The sequence below is a fragment of the Carassius auratus genome, chromosome 22 (genome assembly GCF_003368295.1).
Source record: "Carassius auratus strain Wakin chromosome 22, ASM336829v1, whole genome shotgun sequence".
NCBI classification, from domain to species: domain Eukaryota; kingdom Metazoa; phylum Chordata; class Actinopteri; order Cypriniformes; family Cyprinidae; genus Carassius; species Carassius auratus.
The window spans coordinates 4,469,516-4,487,387 of NC_039264.1; the positions used below are offsets into that span (position 1 = coordinate 4,469,516).

The window sequence follows — 17,872 nt, forward strand, 5'->3', positions numbered from 1 at the left end:
AAGTTGCTAATACTGTTGTGGTAACTGCGGTTACTCAATGCAATCTGTAATTTGTGCTTTCTTTTCTTTTAAAAAGTACTTGTTTTCAAATTATGTATATTGGCGTCAGAGACTCAAGTTTATTGTTGTGAATTGTTGTAAACCTGGCCTGCCACTGCTCATAACATTGTTAAAATTGTTACTGTTTTAAAAACAGAATTTTACAAAAAAAAAAAAAAGCACTTTAGTTCATATTTTGTAATGACCATGTTTAAACAGTTTTTGCTGTCTTCAAAATGTCTTTAAATTTGTTAATGTTATTTTGATTTAAATAAAGATTCAAATTCAAATTCAAATTTCTTTATTTCTTTATTACATCAGCTAATCTGCCATTTGCTATGGATTTTTAAAGCCTGATGGTTGTGGATAGATCTTCTGTCTGTCCTGCAGTGAAGAGAGAGTAGCATTCCCGTCTGTTTTTTCTTTGGTCCATCAAGATGTTCTGAAGTGGATGATCTGTGTTGTTTAGAATGGTGAATCTAGTCTTGTAGGAGGAAAAGGTCATATGATTGAATTAGTAATTCATGGTCGTGCGTGTGTGTTTGTCTGCATGAGAGGGAGAGTGAGCGAGAGACTCGGATATTGCTCCATATAGCTCCAGTATTGCTCATTTTCTTTTTCAAAGGAGAAATAAAGGAGTCATTAAAAACACAGAATTGAGATTAGCAAGGCATCTCCTTTTAGTCTCAGGTATGACTCCCTCTGATTATTCTGTCTCACCTATTGCTCCTAGTGAATTTTAGGAGAAATATATGAGAAACATTTTAGACAAAATATAGATTAAAATAAGGCTTAGATGAGAATCTCAAATTTGTCTCCTGAGCTATAGAAAAGCAAGCTTTGAGCAGTAAAATTTTCCTCTGGGGAGGTCTGCTGGTTTGTCCTTACCATCGTTAACTTCATATCGGAACTGGTTCTTGCACCTGTTTAACTGCAGGTATGTAAAATGATTATCCTCAACTAAATGGCGAATATATAAAGGAATGTCATAAGCTATGACTCCCTCAAATAAGTCATGGCCTAGACATGGTGGAAGGCCAGGCTGGCAAACATGAAAAATGTGAAAGCTGATTGAATGGAGAGTCAAACTTGATGCCGCATACAGAGTCAGTGGCAGTAGTTTCCTGCTCTTGCAAATTACTTGCGTATGATTGGGCTGTTCTTTTGGTACCACACGATATAGGATTAGTCAGGAAATCATCTCTACACACCTCACAGTAACGACAGAAATAAGTAGACCGACTGAAGTTCTCCAAGAATCCCCCAATAGAATGGGATCCCAGGTTGTCTCCTGCAATGGCAACCAAATAGCCATTTAGTACAATGCCATCAGATGTGACTACACCTCTCTGCTCCAGAATTTTGAGGTCCTCAATCAGGGGAGCAAAAACTTTATTTACCCCAAAATACTTAAAGTCCTGTTCCCTACATGAGAGAACAAGTTGCATCTGATCAATAGAAGATCTATTGTGAGGCAAGATATCAGTAAGAGTTAGGTAAACTGCTAAAACCTTTTTTTTCCCTGAGCCCAGGGGGTTGACAACCTCAAAGGCATCTTGGTACAGTATTAAACCAAGTGAAGAAGGGTCAGCTTTCAACATTGGATTACTTTGAAAGCCTTCTCCATCCTTGACATCCTGATAGACAGCATCAGTAGATGACTGCAAACGTGTCATGGTATACTGTTCGCGTAGAGACTCATTTTTGAAAAGTGTCACCAATGTCTCATGAATAGGAACATACTGAGCAAAACATTCTTTGTCATTTTCATCATTGCCCAATAGCAAAGGAACGGGATGAACATAGTTAAAACAATCTTTAAAAGCAGCCTTCCTTTTTGCATCTGTACTGAGCATTCCCCTGTTATAGAGTGTGAGTAGATCATCTCTGTTCATTTCCTCAGTGATGCTGCTTATAGTGGCCTGAGGGATTCTGAGTTCTTTTAGTTTCTCACTCAGAATGTTTAGGGAATTCGACAGGCCAAGTTCATGAGCACTTTGAAAGCCATCAATAATGGTTTGAATGGTGCTTCCTGGTAAGAGTAGCTTAGATTGCAATTTCAGGTAAAAAAGTGTAAGGTTCTGTAAAAATAGGTTTTTCATCGACAGCTAATGGCATTTGTGGTTCATTATGTTCCTCGTCAGCCTCTGAATATGACTGACTGGGTCCTGGCAACGGCTCTGTAGCAATAGACTTGTCTAAAACAAGGTTATCTAAAATTGAATCCTCTGCACACCTATGTTTTCTGGAAATATGTGAAGCAAAAGTCATCACGTGTGTGAACGTGCAATCACAACCTCTAAATGGACATGTAGTTACCATTCCTTCCCTTATGTGCGTCTTCAAATGCTTAATAAGAGAGGCCAAAGTGTCACACTTAAATGCACAAGCCTCAAGCAGACATTTCAAGGATGTGTCAGGTGGTAGAGCTGATGTACCAGGCAGTATAGGCCCAGCAGCTTGCAGGTAGGACCTATGCTGCCTATACATAAGAATTTGCAGTCCTGTGTGTTTTCTGTACCTCCTTGAACAGTCAGGCACCCCACACTGATAGTGATAATTGGGGGCATTGCTATGCAGTTTTGTGTGCTGAACATAGTTACACACATTCTCAGACACATGCTCACAGCCAACGAATTTACAGTTGAACATTGTGGTGCATGTTAACTAGTCACCTACTGTACCTAATCTATTTCTCCTCACTCTTAGCCTGACACTGAAAAGGATGGTTAGCCTCGCCCTCTGATGACCTGGAAAGAAAAGAAAAGGAAAGAAAAGGGAGAAATTACACAAAGGCAGCCAACAATAAGAATTTCAGTTTGAATGCAGATTATGATCATTTAATAATTGTAATTTAATTTTAGCCATATGTCTCAGGCGGGCCTTGAGCCGCGCGGAAAACGCGTGCATGCTAGAAAGAGAACCGAGGCCGGCGACACACTGGATGCGTGGCGCAAGCGTCTCAGCTGTGTGGCGTGTCCGTTTTTAATTCGGCTCCCATGTTAACAGGTTAGAGCTTGCAGACTGCCTGCGTGAGGTGCGCGGAAAATGCGTGCATGCTAGAAATAGAACCAACGCCTATTTTTCACACGACACGCAAGCGTGTTGGCAGCGTTTCCAGGCAAACTATACTAGGAAAATAAGTTTATATGTCATTTTGTACACAAATACATATTAATTCATGACATTCTGATATTTGAAAGTCTATAGGTTGGCATAAATTCAGATATAAATGTAATTAAAAAAATTAATAAATAATTATCGATTTTCAAATATTGCAACCGTCAAACATAGTCTATTTTGCCGTCAATACTGTTGATGGTGTCCTTTATCAGTAGGCGTAGGTGTGTAAAAAAAAGTTTATATTGTTGTCATGAAGACAAGAGCCTGGTTTTTCTGTGGCCTCCCTCTATGTCAGAAGATCTGTGGCCTCCCTCTACAGTAGCAGCAGCGCACCAGGTGTCTTCATGACAACAATATAAACTTTTTTTTACACACCTACTGATAGAACACCGTCAACAGTATTGACAGCAAAGTATGTTTTGACAGTATGTTTGACAGGTGCAATATTTGAAAATCTATAATAATTTTTTTAATTACATTTATATCTGAATTTATGCCAACCTATACACTTTCAAATATCAAAATATCATGAATAATTATGCATTTGTGTACAAAATGACATATAAACATATTTTCCTAGTATATTTTGCCATGAAACGCTTCCGACACACGTGCGTGTCACGTAAAAATAGGCATTGGTTCTATTTCTAGCATGCACGCGTTTTCCGCGTGGCCTGAGACGCGCGTCTCACGCAGGCAGTCTGCATGCTCTAACCTGTTAACATGGGAGCCGGTTTAAAACAGACACGCCATGGTAAAAATGGAGACTAACTGTAGTGATTTGGAAATATTTGTGTATTTTACTCATCTCTTAATGTTAGTATATTGAAGCTAAAACCATTTACCAAATAAAAGCCACTAAATCTGTCATTGGGACAGTACTAGCTCAAAAGGGACACAAGTGCATATTAGTAGTTAAAGAGTACATTTTAGTACAATAATGGTACATATTTGCACCTTTTGAAAAGTTAATGATTCCAGTCACAGCTTTTAAACCTGTTTTTTCTCTCTCTTTCTGAGAGTATACCAGATTTACTGAAGATAAGCTTCTGACTCAAACTGAATGTGGTTGCGATCAGGTTGTTTTTTTCTAGAAATGTGGTTCAGTCTGAACATCTTGTGTGTGAGAGTGGGGATTCAGTGCATGCTAGTGGAGTTTGAAGGTGAAGAGCGTCTTCCTGTTCTGCTTCGAAGTTTAATCTACAGAAACATGATTAAAATCTTTCACATCGAGGTAGATAACACACAATGATCATATTTACCACTGCCATTCAGAGCAGTTTCACACTAAACTGATTTCAACTGAATATTGATGGTTTATTGCATTTTTAGAACTGCTTTACAGCAGAAGGGAATTGTTTGTATCAGTGACATTTTTAGCATGAACCAAACAAAGGGAACTAATGGGATAGTTAACAGACAACAGGTGAACAGAATGGCTAATTAATCAAACTGTGGAAAACTAGGTCACAGGCGAAACTCAGACACTGAAAATCAGATATGTAGCGGTTTTGACAGGGTGCTTCATCATTAAAGGCGTCATTTTGTCAACAGTATGCAATTATTCTTCTTTTTTAGATTTTACTGTAAAGTAACTGAATACTGTATCTGTATAATGTCAAGTGTTGGCAAACACTCATGTCTGTTTGTCTGATGAGTAAATGTGTAAACCAGTGATGATCTTCAGCTGTTTGTTTGCATGTGTTACATTTACAGACTGGATCTCTGACCATCACCAGAACCACTGACTCAAGACAGTTAAAACTACAGATCATCAGTAAAAATTATAGATAACAATAACCATGAACTGCACAGGCATAACTTTAAGATAAATTAAAATCTCTTACTTAAACATTATGTTATCTTCCAATCACCTGTTGTTTAATGTTGTGATGTTGTTTTTGCTTCTGATAATCAAAACCCACCAGATGGCGCCACTGATACAGTGAATGAAAGTGATGACAGCAGAGAGGTGTCAAAGATATTGGTCCAATCGATTGTCAATCTAAGTCCATCTATAATAATAATAATAATAATAATAATAATAATAATAATAATAATAATAATAATAATTTGTAATAATTTTTAATTGATTATTGCAGCATCAGGTTTGTCTTCAGGTCCTATAGCTGGAAATAAACCAAAGTTAGTTGTGTTCATTTGAGTGTTTGTTTGTTTGTCTGTCTGTCTGTCTGTTTGTTTGTTTGTTTTATAAACAAGCAACAGGGGGCAATGATCAGGTGTAGATTTTATTCAGTAAAAAAAAAGAAAAAAAAAAAAAGAAATGTGAGTCAGGGCCTGTGTGAGCTCTATCATTTATTCCAGTAGATGTGGAATCTGGTCACCGTTTTTTGGTGACATTTCCATACACAGGATCCTTCTTGAATTTCTGCATATATAAATAAATAAATAAAAGATTCTGAGTGAATATGCAGACCAACATTTACAAGACCTAAAGTTTTGTAAAATAATTAATTAGTAATCAAAGTCCTAAAAACTAATAGAACTGAACATAATTTGAGGTCAGCTAGGGGTTGCCATACATCATTTTTACTTCAAAAGTTTAGTAGGCGTTCACACATCGGGCAGTGAATCACCGTTTTGCATTCCCATGGGTTATGCACATCATGAAGATGCATTTGCATTGACAGCAGCCACTGTCCTATAAAGGTAGAAAACTAAGAATTTTTTAACATTTTGTTCTTTGCATTTGATAGCTTGTCAACTATGGAAACAAAAACAGCAGGACCTGTCCCAATGATATTTGTTCCATTTAGTGAGCAACCTTAAAAAAAATGAAAATCTCATGTCAGAGGGTTTTCTAGTTTCTATCTTTCACCGTGACACAGTCCTTCTTTGACATTAGGCCACACCCACCAGTGTTATACTGCATCAACCAAACCTGAATAAAGATGTGTTTGTTTAGTAATGCCTTTGCACTTGAAAGTGAATGAGTTCCTTGTAGCGCTGAATTATTGCTACAAGAGGCTGATTATCAGCGACGATGCGGTCGCACATCATTCAGATAAGCTGATGTTTTCTTGTAAGGTGTTTAAATATTGCTGGCCCACGTTAACTGACTGTTTTTGACAAACTGGGCCGGGATTCAAGTAAAGTGGGCTGACCTTTAACCTTTAGTAAGTATACTCAAATTCATTGCATTGCTTATTTTATAGTTGAATTTACTTTTTAAGAAAACAGAAATTAAATTCAAGTCATAAATTATTTTTCACTTTTTCAACTTTAGTTAGTCTGTAGTGTTGCTGTTTGAGTATCAAAAAGATCTGCAGTTACAAAGCTCAAAGTCCACTTCAAAAGGATATATTTTATTTAACAGAAATCACTTTTGAAAAACTACAACGAACGACTCGTTTGGACAACATTGCATATTTTCACAAATATCTATGAATGGGAAGAGACCTGGTTGAGTTGCACTAGAGAAGACAATGACTGTTATCACTATGATAGAGACACGCTAGTGTTCCCAAGACAGACAAGCTTAGAGTAGTTACAATCATCTGGGTTTAAACTGTACTCAAATTGATTTGATTATGACATAATGTTTAAACTGAAACTTGCAACAGGTGGCTATGATTAGGGGCATTACTTTTCCAGACCAGGATATTAGTGCTGTCCATCACAACACACACTGGCCCAGCTAACCATTCACAACACACACTAGCCCAATTAACCAATCACAAGACACACACTGGCCCAGCTAACCAATCACAACACACACTGGTCCAGCTAACCAATCACAAGACACACCGGCCCAGCTAACCAATCACAACGCACACCGGCCCAGCTAACCAATCACAAGACACACACCGGCCCAACTAACCAATCACAACACACACCGGCCCAGCTAACCAATCACAACGCACACCGGCCCAGCTAACCAATCACAAGACACAAACTGGCCCAACTAACCAATCACAACACACAACGGTCCAGCTAACCAATCACAACGCACACCGGCCCAGCTAACCAATCAAAGTGCACACCGGCCCAGCTAACCAATCACAACGCACACCGGCCCAGCTAACCAATCACAGTGCACACCGGCCCAGCTAACCAATAAATCTGATACAGGAACTATTGGAGCCGTTTGTGCCAGACTGGAAAGAGTGTTTGTATTCTGTGCTCATATCTGCTTGTCTGTGAATAGAATGCTTTAGTAATCATTTGTTTACTGAGTTTGGTCTTTTTAAAACATTGTTTTAATGCATAAAGCCACGTACCTTCATGTTAAGCGTGCTTTTAGAATGTCCCAATTATTCATTTGTGAATAAAGTAAACTTGCAGCAGCTAACATTTCTTGATTCAATAAATCAGACATAGTGAGTCAAGTTAACAATAAAAAACTGCATTATAGTAAAGGCTTTATAAAACTGTGCAGCGTTCTTAGCTTTTTAAACAGCATTCTCCGCCCTACACCAACTACGCACACATTTCCTATTATGTAAGTCTATGAAAGACGATTGAACCAATCAGAGTAGGTGCAGCCCCGCCTTGATCTGCAGGCTGCAGCCTGGTGTACTTGCTTTGGAGTGAGAATGGGTTGGTAATTAAGGCAAAAGGAGCCCCAACTAAGTATTGAGTGTTGTACATTATCATACTTTTAATTTTCATACTTTTTAGTTGGCCAAGATTTCTAAAAATCCTTTCTTTGTGTTGGTCTTAAGTTATTCAAATTTTCTGAGATACTGAATTTAGGATTTCCTTAGTTGTTATAATCATCAACATTAAATGAAATAAACATTTGAAATATATCAGTCTTTGTGTAATGAATGAATACAATATACAAGTTTCACTTTTTGAATGGAATTAGTGAAATAAACTTTTTATGACATTCTACTTAAATGACAGCACCTGTATTTTACACCTGCTTCGATGGAGCTATCATGTGGCGAAAACTAAGAATAGCAACTATCAATCTTCTGTAATGAACATTGTTATTTAGTTTGTAATATTATACTTAAAATATAGAAGAATATATATATATATATATATATATATATATATATATATATATATATATATATATATATATATATATATATATATATATATATTAGAAAACAGATTTCATATTTAAGGGCTTTTGACACAGCGTTTGTTATTTGGCTTCTAACTAACTTCAATGAGTTACTTTACTCACACTTTCACCTGACAAAGGGTGTTCTCACACACTGCACAGACAAGATCGTCGGGTTTTTCTGGTCAGTGTATTCTGAGAAACGTAAGACCTGAAAATCTACGCACTGCACTCGGTCGTCTGTCGGCGTATGTTACTGCGGTGTAAATTGACCTTGTAAGGACAGAACACTTTTTATTTACACGGAATCTGCATTAATTGAAAATGAGGATCCTTTTGTGTATCATATTGTATGTATCATTCATGTCTGGTAAGACATCTATTTATTACACTCTCTTTGATAGCAGCCAATAAAAAGAAAGTGATGATGGAGCTGTGATGACGTTTCATGTTTATAGTATTTATTCACTTAAAACACGACTGAAATGTATTATTTTTAACTGTTTTAATTAGCTGTGGTTTACGTTTATGCTGATATGTTTTATGTGGAGATAAAACTAGAGCGGTTGGTCTCTTTTTTGAGGAAACCAAGTCGTAACAACACTCAAATATATAACAGTCATGACTGCACACATACATGTAAAAAGTAATATATAAATCAAGACGTGGTTTGTATAATGTTCATACAGCTGTATGACTGTGAGATCATCATCTGTGAGACTCATGAATGTTTGTGTGATGAGAGAATCAGCGATGCCTTTATTCTGTTTTATGTTGTATGTGTTGTGTATTGCATTTGAGACACTTCTCTATTTCTTCTTCAGTTTTGTTTTATATTGATGCCGAAGAAGTGTCAGTGTCAGTGATGGAGGGAGATTCAGTCATTCTACACACTGGACTTAACGAATCCCAACAAGAAAGAATAAAATGGTATTTTAAAAACACTCGCATCGCTGAAATCACTGGAGATCAGAGTAAGATCTGTTCAGATGATCAGTGTAAAGAGAGATTCAGAGACAGACTGAAGCTGGACAATCAGACTGGATCTCTGACCATCATGAACACCAGAACCACAGACTCTGGAGAATATACATTACAGATCAACAGCCGCAACACTGAAGTAATATTTAATGTTATTGTTCGAGGTGAGTCATTTAGTGATTGTTGTGTTTGAATCTCTTCATTATTAATTATTGCAGTGACATTCTTTTTCAACATTCAGTTCAGTTTAAAACTATATAATTAGTTTTGACAAACAGGGTCTCATGTTGGTTTGCATTACAGCTGTTTCTGCTGAACTTGATAAAATGAAGGAAATGGGAGAATCTTTCAGTCTAGATCCTGGTGTAATAATAAACCCATATACTGTGATGAAGTGGTATTTTAACAACATCCACATCACTGAAATCAGTGGAGATCAGAGTAAGATCTGTTCAGATGTTCAGTGTAAAGAGAGATTCAGAGACAGACTGAAGCTGGACAATCAGACTGGATCTCTGACCATCATAAACAGCTTAACCGCAGACTCTGGACTTTATAAACTACAGATCAGCAGCAGCAGATTCAGCATCGTTAGGAGCTTCTGTGTTACCATCATGGGTGAGTGATAGTATTTTCTATTGCAGAAAACAATTCAGTATTTTTAATTTGCTTTGGCCAACTATAATAGTAAAATGTAGATAATATTTATCACCTTCATGCACCTTCATGTTTACACATTCTCCATGTTACTAAGGTAACAATTTTTTTTATTTTTTAGTATTATTATTATTTTCACACTTTTATTTCCAAGAATTTGTAGCTCATATTACTGTATTTTATTTTTTTATGCCTCAAACAGGCTGATCAAGCCCATCAGCTAATGGATGTTTAAGTTCCATATATTTATTTATTTATTTTATTTTATTTTTATAATTATTATTATTATTATTATTATGCAAAATGACTGCTACAACCATTTCCTCTGTATTTTCTACTCACGTAGCACTGATTTTAAAATGTTACTATTGATAGATATGGTTTGAACCAGGCACAAAATGTTGCACAGGGTATTTATTTGATACATAATATAATGTATTACGTTTTATCATTTCTGTTTGAAATAATTTAATGTTAAATAACTGACCACCTCTGATATGGGCTGTACTGTTGAAATGAGCGGGTCCATAATTGTATGAAAAACCAAAGGCAATGACTAAAATACATTATATAAGTTATAGATTCTTCATATAAACAAATCAAGTGTGTAGAGTGACAGAATCTCCCTCCATCACGGACTCATCATCTGTTTGATCACCTGCCCACATAGCAAAGGTCTTCTGGCCCAGATCCGGACCACAAAGAATGACGGCCCAGAAGTGGCCCAGAACTGGATTAAAGACTCGGGCCACACATGGGCCATAACCGACCCGAATCTCAGCCAGTTAATCAGCCTTAGCTGGCCCTTAAGTAATCCAGAATCCCCGAATCTGAGTCACACCTGAGCCCTATATAGCCCAGACCCAAGCCAGACAGCAAGCAGTGTCAGCCCAGATCCGGCCCCAATGGATTTCACGCAGGCCAGATGTGGGCCGGATACAAACACTATATTGAAAAAACACTATATTGCTGTCTGGGAATTTTAATATTTCATATTATTACCTTGTATATTACTATGATCGCAATTATACATATTGTCAATCTACACTGAAAAACAATTTTTATTTGGCAAGTTTTTGCACAAGCATTTTTCAAGTAAATTTCACACATTTGGAAATTATAAATCTACGTAACTAAGTTAAGTAAAAAAAAAAACACAAAAATAAAAAAACAATAAGTAAATGTAACTTGACCTGTTAAATTGTATTGAGTAAATTTAAATTAAATTAGACAAAAGAAATTGCACTGTAAAACCTGACAAGTTTTAAAACTTTGCATTTAAGTAATTAAGTGATTAACTAAGTGCTGATTGAGAATTAGTGATGAACAGCTGCTGTTAACAAACAGAATCACTGAAGAAAAGAGAAACACAAGAACTACTACAACTGACTTCAGACACAGACTTAGATGAAATCAACTGAAATAAAATACATGAAATCTCTCAAGATCTGATTAAACAACCCCACAAACAGCATCACCAGCTCCACTTATTAATAACCAGACTGACTTTATTTCTGTCAGACGTCTACAGAAGATCTTATTGAGAATGAACTAAGGTTTAGATGTTGATTTATTGTTTCATTTGAAGTAACCATGTTAGAGATCAGTGTTTGCTTTAGTTGGGCTCTTGACCCTTGACTTCTGTCTTAGTCTTTTCTCTGGCTGTTATAACAATGTGTTTCTAAAACACATTTGTTGTAACTCAAAAGCCTAGAAGGAATATAATCAGGTGTTAACCTGTACCTTATACTTTATATCGGTGATGATAATCATCAATTATTGAGGTGTAAGGAGTCTAAATTCTGATGAAACAGGTGTTATTTAAATAGATTGATTATAGTAAAAGTGTTTCAGAGCCAGTAGTTCTGTGATAAACAGTTACTATAAAGAACTTTCCAAACAGTTTTGTCTTCTATGTTGTTAAGAAGTCACACAGAGACATAAATAATCAGCATATGAACCTCAACCATGGTGACCGTAAAAAAAAAAAAATGCTGCAGAGCATGCTGGGAGCCATGGATGAGTTTTGTACTACAATAGTACCCAGCATGCATTGCAGTGTGTGTTTTTTTCGTCACCATTGTAGAGGTTCGTATTCTGATTATTTATGTCTGTGTTTGACCAATTCATGCCATAGAAGAAAAATGTATGTGTAAAAAGTGTTTGGAAAGTCCTTTTTATATTAACTAAAGATCATCGAACTCATTTTTACAATAATCACTTAAACTAATTTCGCAACACCTACTTCATCAGAGATTAGACTCTGTACAGCTCAATAACTGATAATTATCATCACAGCTATAAAATATAACAACCTACACCTAGGTACAGGTTAACACCTGATGATATTTCTTCTGGGCTTTTGAGTTACAACAAATGTGTTTCAGAAACATGTGATTATAACAGCCAGAGAAAAGACTAAGACAGAAATCAAGGGTCAAGAGCCCAACTAAAGCAAACACTGATCTCTAACATGGTTACTTCAAATGAAACAATAAATCAACATCTAAACCTTAGTTCATTCTCAATAAGATCTTCTGTAGATGTCTGACAGAAATAAAGTCAGTCTGGTTATTAATAAGTGGAGCTGGTGATGCTGTTTGTGGGGTTGTTTAATCAGATCTTGAGAGATTTCATGTATTTTATTTCAGTTGATTTCATCTAAGTCTGTGTCTGAAGTCAGTTGTAGTAGTTCTTGTGTTTCTCTTTTCTTCAGTGATTCTGTTTGTTAACAGCAGTTGTTCATCACTAATTCTCAATCAGCACTTAGTTAATCACTTAATTACTTAAATGCAAAGTTTTAAAACTTACATTGTTTAAAACGAGGCAATCTGTTTACTCTAAGTTACTTGTCAGGTTTTACAGTGCAATTTCTTTTGTCTAATTTAATTTAAATTTACTCAATACAATTTAACAGGTCAAGTTACATGTACTTATTGTTTTATTTTTTTATTTTTTTATTTTTTACTTAACTTAGATACGTAGATTTATAATTTCCAAATTATGGTAAATTTCCTTATTGTTTTTTTTTTTTCAGTGTAGATTGTGTGTACATTAAAGCATGTCACAAAATGTATAATTGCGATCATAGTAATATACAAGGTAATAATATGAAATATTAAAATTCCCAGACAGCAATATAGTGTTTTTTCATTATAGTGTTTGTATCCGGCCCACATCTGGCCTTTGTGAAATCCATTCGGGCCAGATCTGGGCTGACACTGCTTGCTGTCTGGCTTGGGTCTGGGCTATATAGGGCTCAGGTGTGGCTCAGATTCGGGGATTCTGGTTTACTTAAGGGCCAGCTAAGGCTGATTAACTGGCTGAGATTCGGGCCGGTTATGGCCCATGTGTGGCCCGAGTCTTTAATCCAGTTCTGGGCCACTTCTGGGCCGTCATTCTTTGTGGTACTTGGGCCAAGGGAGAAGTCATGTGTGGCCCGGATCTGGGCCACAAAACCTTTGCTATGTGGGTGGAGGAGAAACAAACTGCTAATCATATGCACTTCTGGGATAATGGAGCAAAAAACTGACTGGTAAGTATATCCGTATCATAGTCTTTCAGCTGGTGTGCCTGGGAGGGCCACCAGATGACACTGTCTTTTTGTGAGTGTTGTGTTTGTTTGGAGCCATGTGCCGCCCCTCTTGTTACCTCGTTATATATACACAGTCGGCATCTAGTCATAGTTGGGGGCGTGGTCAGGGCGGTGTCGGCATGGGGGAAAACACAATGAACATTGTGTGTATTTAAATGACTATAATGCACATATTGAGCGCTCATTCCCAGAGACGCATACAACAATTGTAGTCTCTTTTAATTTTAATATTCATATACACTAGTCCATATCATTATTTGAATCATTGCACAGCCCTACTATAGATTTATTCATTAAAAAATAGCCAAATTCCGTGACATTCAGCAAGTTCCATTTTTGACTGGATTCAGACGGGGTGAATCTATGAGTGAAAGTTCTGACAAAAAAGTTGTTACGTATTGTTAGATTAGATACACATTGCTCTTGTAAGAATTTTCTATGGGCTCGCTCAGAGAGTATGCCTGCACTTAAAACGTGTTCATTGCAATCGCGAATCTCTCCTCTTCGCTTAAAGTAAGAGTGCATGTGCTTAGACTGTGTCCCGTGTATTCGCGCATGGCCAAGTACTCTTCTGTTCGATTTCTTTCTCTTTGCTCTTGGCATAAACGCTGTCAAAACGGCAACAATCAATCAGAAATAGGTTTCAACGATGAAATGAAAACGCGACATCGTACATGGAATCTTATTGGTCAACAATCTCAGGTAACCAGTTTTATTTGTTTTGATGTTAAATATGTCAAATGTATCGTCTTGATTGAACTTCAGTGAACTTATTCCATGTGTTCCATGTGCGGTTCAATATCAACCAATAAGATTCCATGTACGATGTTGCGTTTTCATTGATCAGTCATTGAAGCCTATTTCTGATTGGTTGTTGCCGTTTTGACAGCATTTATGCCAAGAGCAAAGAGAAAGAAATCGAAGAGAAGAGTACTTGGCCATGCGCGAACGCACGGGACACAGTCTAAGCACATACACGCTTACTTTAAGTGAAGAGGAGAGATTCGCGATTGCACTGAACATGTTTTGAGTGCAGGCATACTCTCTGAGCGAGCCCAGAGAAAATTCTTACAAGAGCAACGTGTATATGAAGATACAGAGAGCAGAGAGATTCGTGCATTATATTAATGTACTTTCGCGCTACAATAATGCACTCACGACATTTGACAGGGAAATAATGACATAGATTAATCGTTAATTAAGTTGGCTTGATAAATCCTATTTAAACTTCTTGTTCAGCATGCTAATGATGCTAGATACACTCTTGCAACATGCCAGTCATGCGATCAACATGCTATTAACTTGCTAATCATGCTAGAAACATACTAGCGACATGTAATGCTGTGTTCACAACAAACGCGAATAGAGCATGTGGCGCGAATGATTTCAATGTTAAGTCAATGCAAAGGCGCCTTTACGCGTGTCTGGAAGTCTCGCGGCGCGAATGGGGCGTTAAGGGCGGCGCAGAAGACGCGAATTCGCCTCATTCACGCATCTAGTTCGCGCGAATGATGCGAATTGACGCGCGAATAGGGCGTTTCGTGCGAAACGCGTTAAGTGCGAATGGTGCTTTTTGTGCATTTAGCATTTGACGCGAATTCGCGTCTGCCGCCCGAGTTGAAAAATTTGAACTTTGGCGTCAACTCGCGTCGCGTTAACCATATATATATATATATATATATAAATGACCTATATATATATATATATATATATATATATATATATATATATATATATATATATATATATATATATAACATATTAATAGATAAATTGAATAAAGGCCAAAGATAAGAAACGTTTCATTTTACCCCAAACGAATTATATTTTATCTTGAACCACTAAAGAGACATCAGAGCCAGCGGCAAATGTCAGAAGATCTATCCGAGGTGAGGCTGTTCTCGGCGGATACATGGTGACGGAGCTCCCGCTGATCATGTGGAGCTCACGTCTCCGAGATCGGCGAAACACATTTTTTAAATAGACGCTGTCATTATAAATAAACCGCATATTTGAGTTTAAAACAACTACATTCTCGCCTGACATACTTTTAAAATTACATTTCATGACACAATAACAGTAATATTTTGAAAATTATCGAATAACAATGACGGTTGAAAATGCTGTGTGAACTCAGCTGGCAGAAGCCCCCCCATGACGTGAATTCGCGTCTGTTGTGAAGTTAATTTCATGCGCGAATGAAGCGAATTACTCGCGCGAATGAAGCGAATTATCTCAAAATGGTCAAGCGGCAAACTAGACGCGGTAGACGCGAATTTGACGCTCTATTCGCATTTGGTGTGAACACAGCATTAGCAACATGCTAATTATGCTAGAAACATGCTAATAAACATTCTAATTATGTTACCAACATGTTAATCATGCTAGAAAAATGCTTAAACTACCATTCTATGTCTGTCTATCTATCTAGCATCACTAGCATGTTTCTCGCATGATTTGCATGCAACTAGCATGTTTCTAGCATGTCGCTAGCATGTTTCTAGCATGACGAGCAGCATGCTAATCATGCTAGAAACATCCTAGTCGCATGCTAATCATGCTAGATAGATAGACAGACATAGAATGGTAGTTTAAACATTTTTTTCTAGCATGATTAACATGTTGGTAACATAATTTGCATGTTGCCAGCATGTTTCTAGCATAATTAGCATGTTGCTAGCGTGTCACTAGTATGTTTCTAGCATGATTAGCAAGTTACTAACATGTTGATCACATTACTAGCATGTCGCTAGCATGTTTCTAGCATAATTAACATGTTGCTAGCATGTCGCCAGCATGTTTCTAGCATGATTAGCATGCTGCTAGATAGATAGATAGATAGATAGATAGATAGATAGATAGATAGATAGATAGATAGATAGATAGATAGATTAGAAATTTCAGAAATATTAGATGAGTAGATATATAGTAGATATATAGATAGATAGATCATGCTAATCATGCTAGCAACATGCTAGAAATCTATCATTCTTTCTAATATATCTTTCTAACTAACTAATCTATTATTCTTTCTTTTGAACTAATCTATATATCATTCTATCTTTCAAACTAATCTATCTGTAATTTATTTCTTTTGAACTAATCTATCATTCTTTCTAACTAATATATCTTTCTTTCTTTCAACTAATCTATCAATCTAACTTTGAACTACTTTAAACTTCAATCTACTTTTAAACTTCTTACTTCTTTAAACTTTCTGATCAGGCTTTCTCAAGCCAACTTAAAGTTTGTCTCAACAAACTTTTTTTCTAGTTGTGATTTGTCATTTTTACTTGTAAACCGTCTCTCTAGTGCTTGTGTTACTTCAAGCTTGTTGTGTTGGAAGCATTTCTGCCTGTTTTGTTTTGACTTGTTGGCCTTTTTGTTCATATTAAAGTTTTTAACTGCATTTGGACCCAGACCCTGTTTCTTCCACGGTGCCGTCTCCACTGCTCGGTGACAATCAGATGCAAACATGTAACAACCTAAGAATGCCATTGATTTAAATGTAGTGATGATTATATTATTACAGACCGCTGATAAAGAATAGGAAATCAGTGTTATTTCTCACCATTTTAAATTGACTCAATGTTTATATTTGCCTTTATATATCTGACTTGGTCAATTATTTAATCAACAGTGACATTCTAAAAGAAAAAAAAAAAAAGAAAAGAAAAATGAGATGGAAAGAAAATGCCAGTGCTTTTGTGTTACAACACATGCTGGCAAAGAGAAATTCAGTGAAGGAGGGAGAAACTGTCACTTTATATCCTGGCATAATAATAATAATAATAATAATAATAATAAACTAAATTATGTAATGATGTGGCATTTTAATGACATTCTCTTCACTGAAATCAATAAAGACCTTAGCTTTATCTTAACACGTGAACCACATACATATGAGAGATTCATGGAAAGAATGAAGCTGGAGAATCAAACGTTAAAAAACGTAAAATGTTTTCAGTTTTTTTTAAATGTGAAGGTAATAGAATCTTTATGATGTTCACATGCTTTAACACAAATTAAAGTTATTTATATGAAAATAGTGTTGATGTTTCAATGTGATGTGTTGTTCTGTTTTGACTTCCAAACCCACCAGATGGCACCATTTATCAGTTGAATCTATATCACAAGGTGTAAATATCAGTCAAAGCTATCAGTTGTTCTCAAGTAATAATGATGTCTGTATTTATCATTACAGGTACAGGTGTTACAGTTTGCTCTTCAGGTCCTATAACAGGAGTACAGTGCATGTTACTGCTGTTCTGCTTCTTGTGGCTGCAGTTGTTGGTGTGATTTCTATATAGGTGCACATACTACTCACAGAACAGATCACTACACACAAATGCTGACATACTGTGTGGTCATACTGTTATTGCAATGAATACACAGGCCAAGCATTTAATAATACCTTGTACAAAAAAATCACAGATGTT

At 36.4% G+C, this 17,872-nt stretch overlaps 1 protein-coding gene across 1 annotated transcript; it reads left to right on the forward strand.

Annotated features, from left to right (window-relative positions):
• Window positions 1-8,420: 8,420 nt before the first annotated feature.
• LOC113040765 (uncharacterized) lies at window positions 8,421-9,807 on the forward strand. The gene is made up of 3 exons (XM_026199021.1): window positions 8,421-8,570; window positions 9,025-9,345; window positions 9,485-9,807. Exons 1-3 carry the CDS (start codon window positions 8,525-8,527, stop codon window positions 9,805-9,807), a joined length of 690 nt encoding a protein of 229 aa, XP_026054806.1. The 5' UTR covers window positions 8,421-8,524.
• Window positions 9,808-17,872: the final 8,065 nt, after the last annotated feature.

Coding starts and splice junctions, on each gene's coding strand:
- LOC113040765 (XM_026199021.1), top strand. CDS start 8,525: ATGAGGATCCTTTTGTGTATCATATTGTATGTATCATTCATGTCTG. Junction 8,571..9,024: donor GTATGTATCATTCATGTCTG/GTAAGACATCTA, acceptor TTTCTTCTTCAG/TTTTGTTTTATATTGATGCC. Junction 9,346..9,484: donor ATTTAATGTTATTGTTCGAG/GTGAGTCATTTA, acceptor TTTGCATTACAG/CTGTTTCTGCTGAACTTGAT.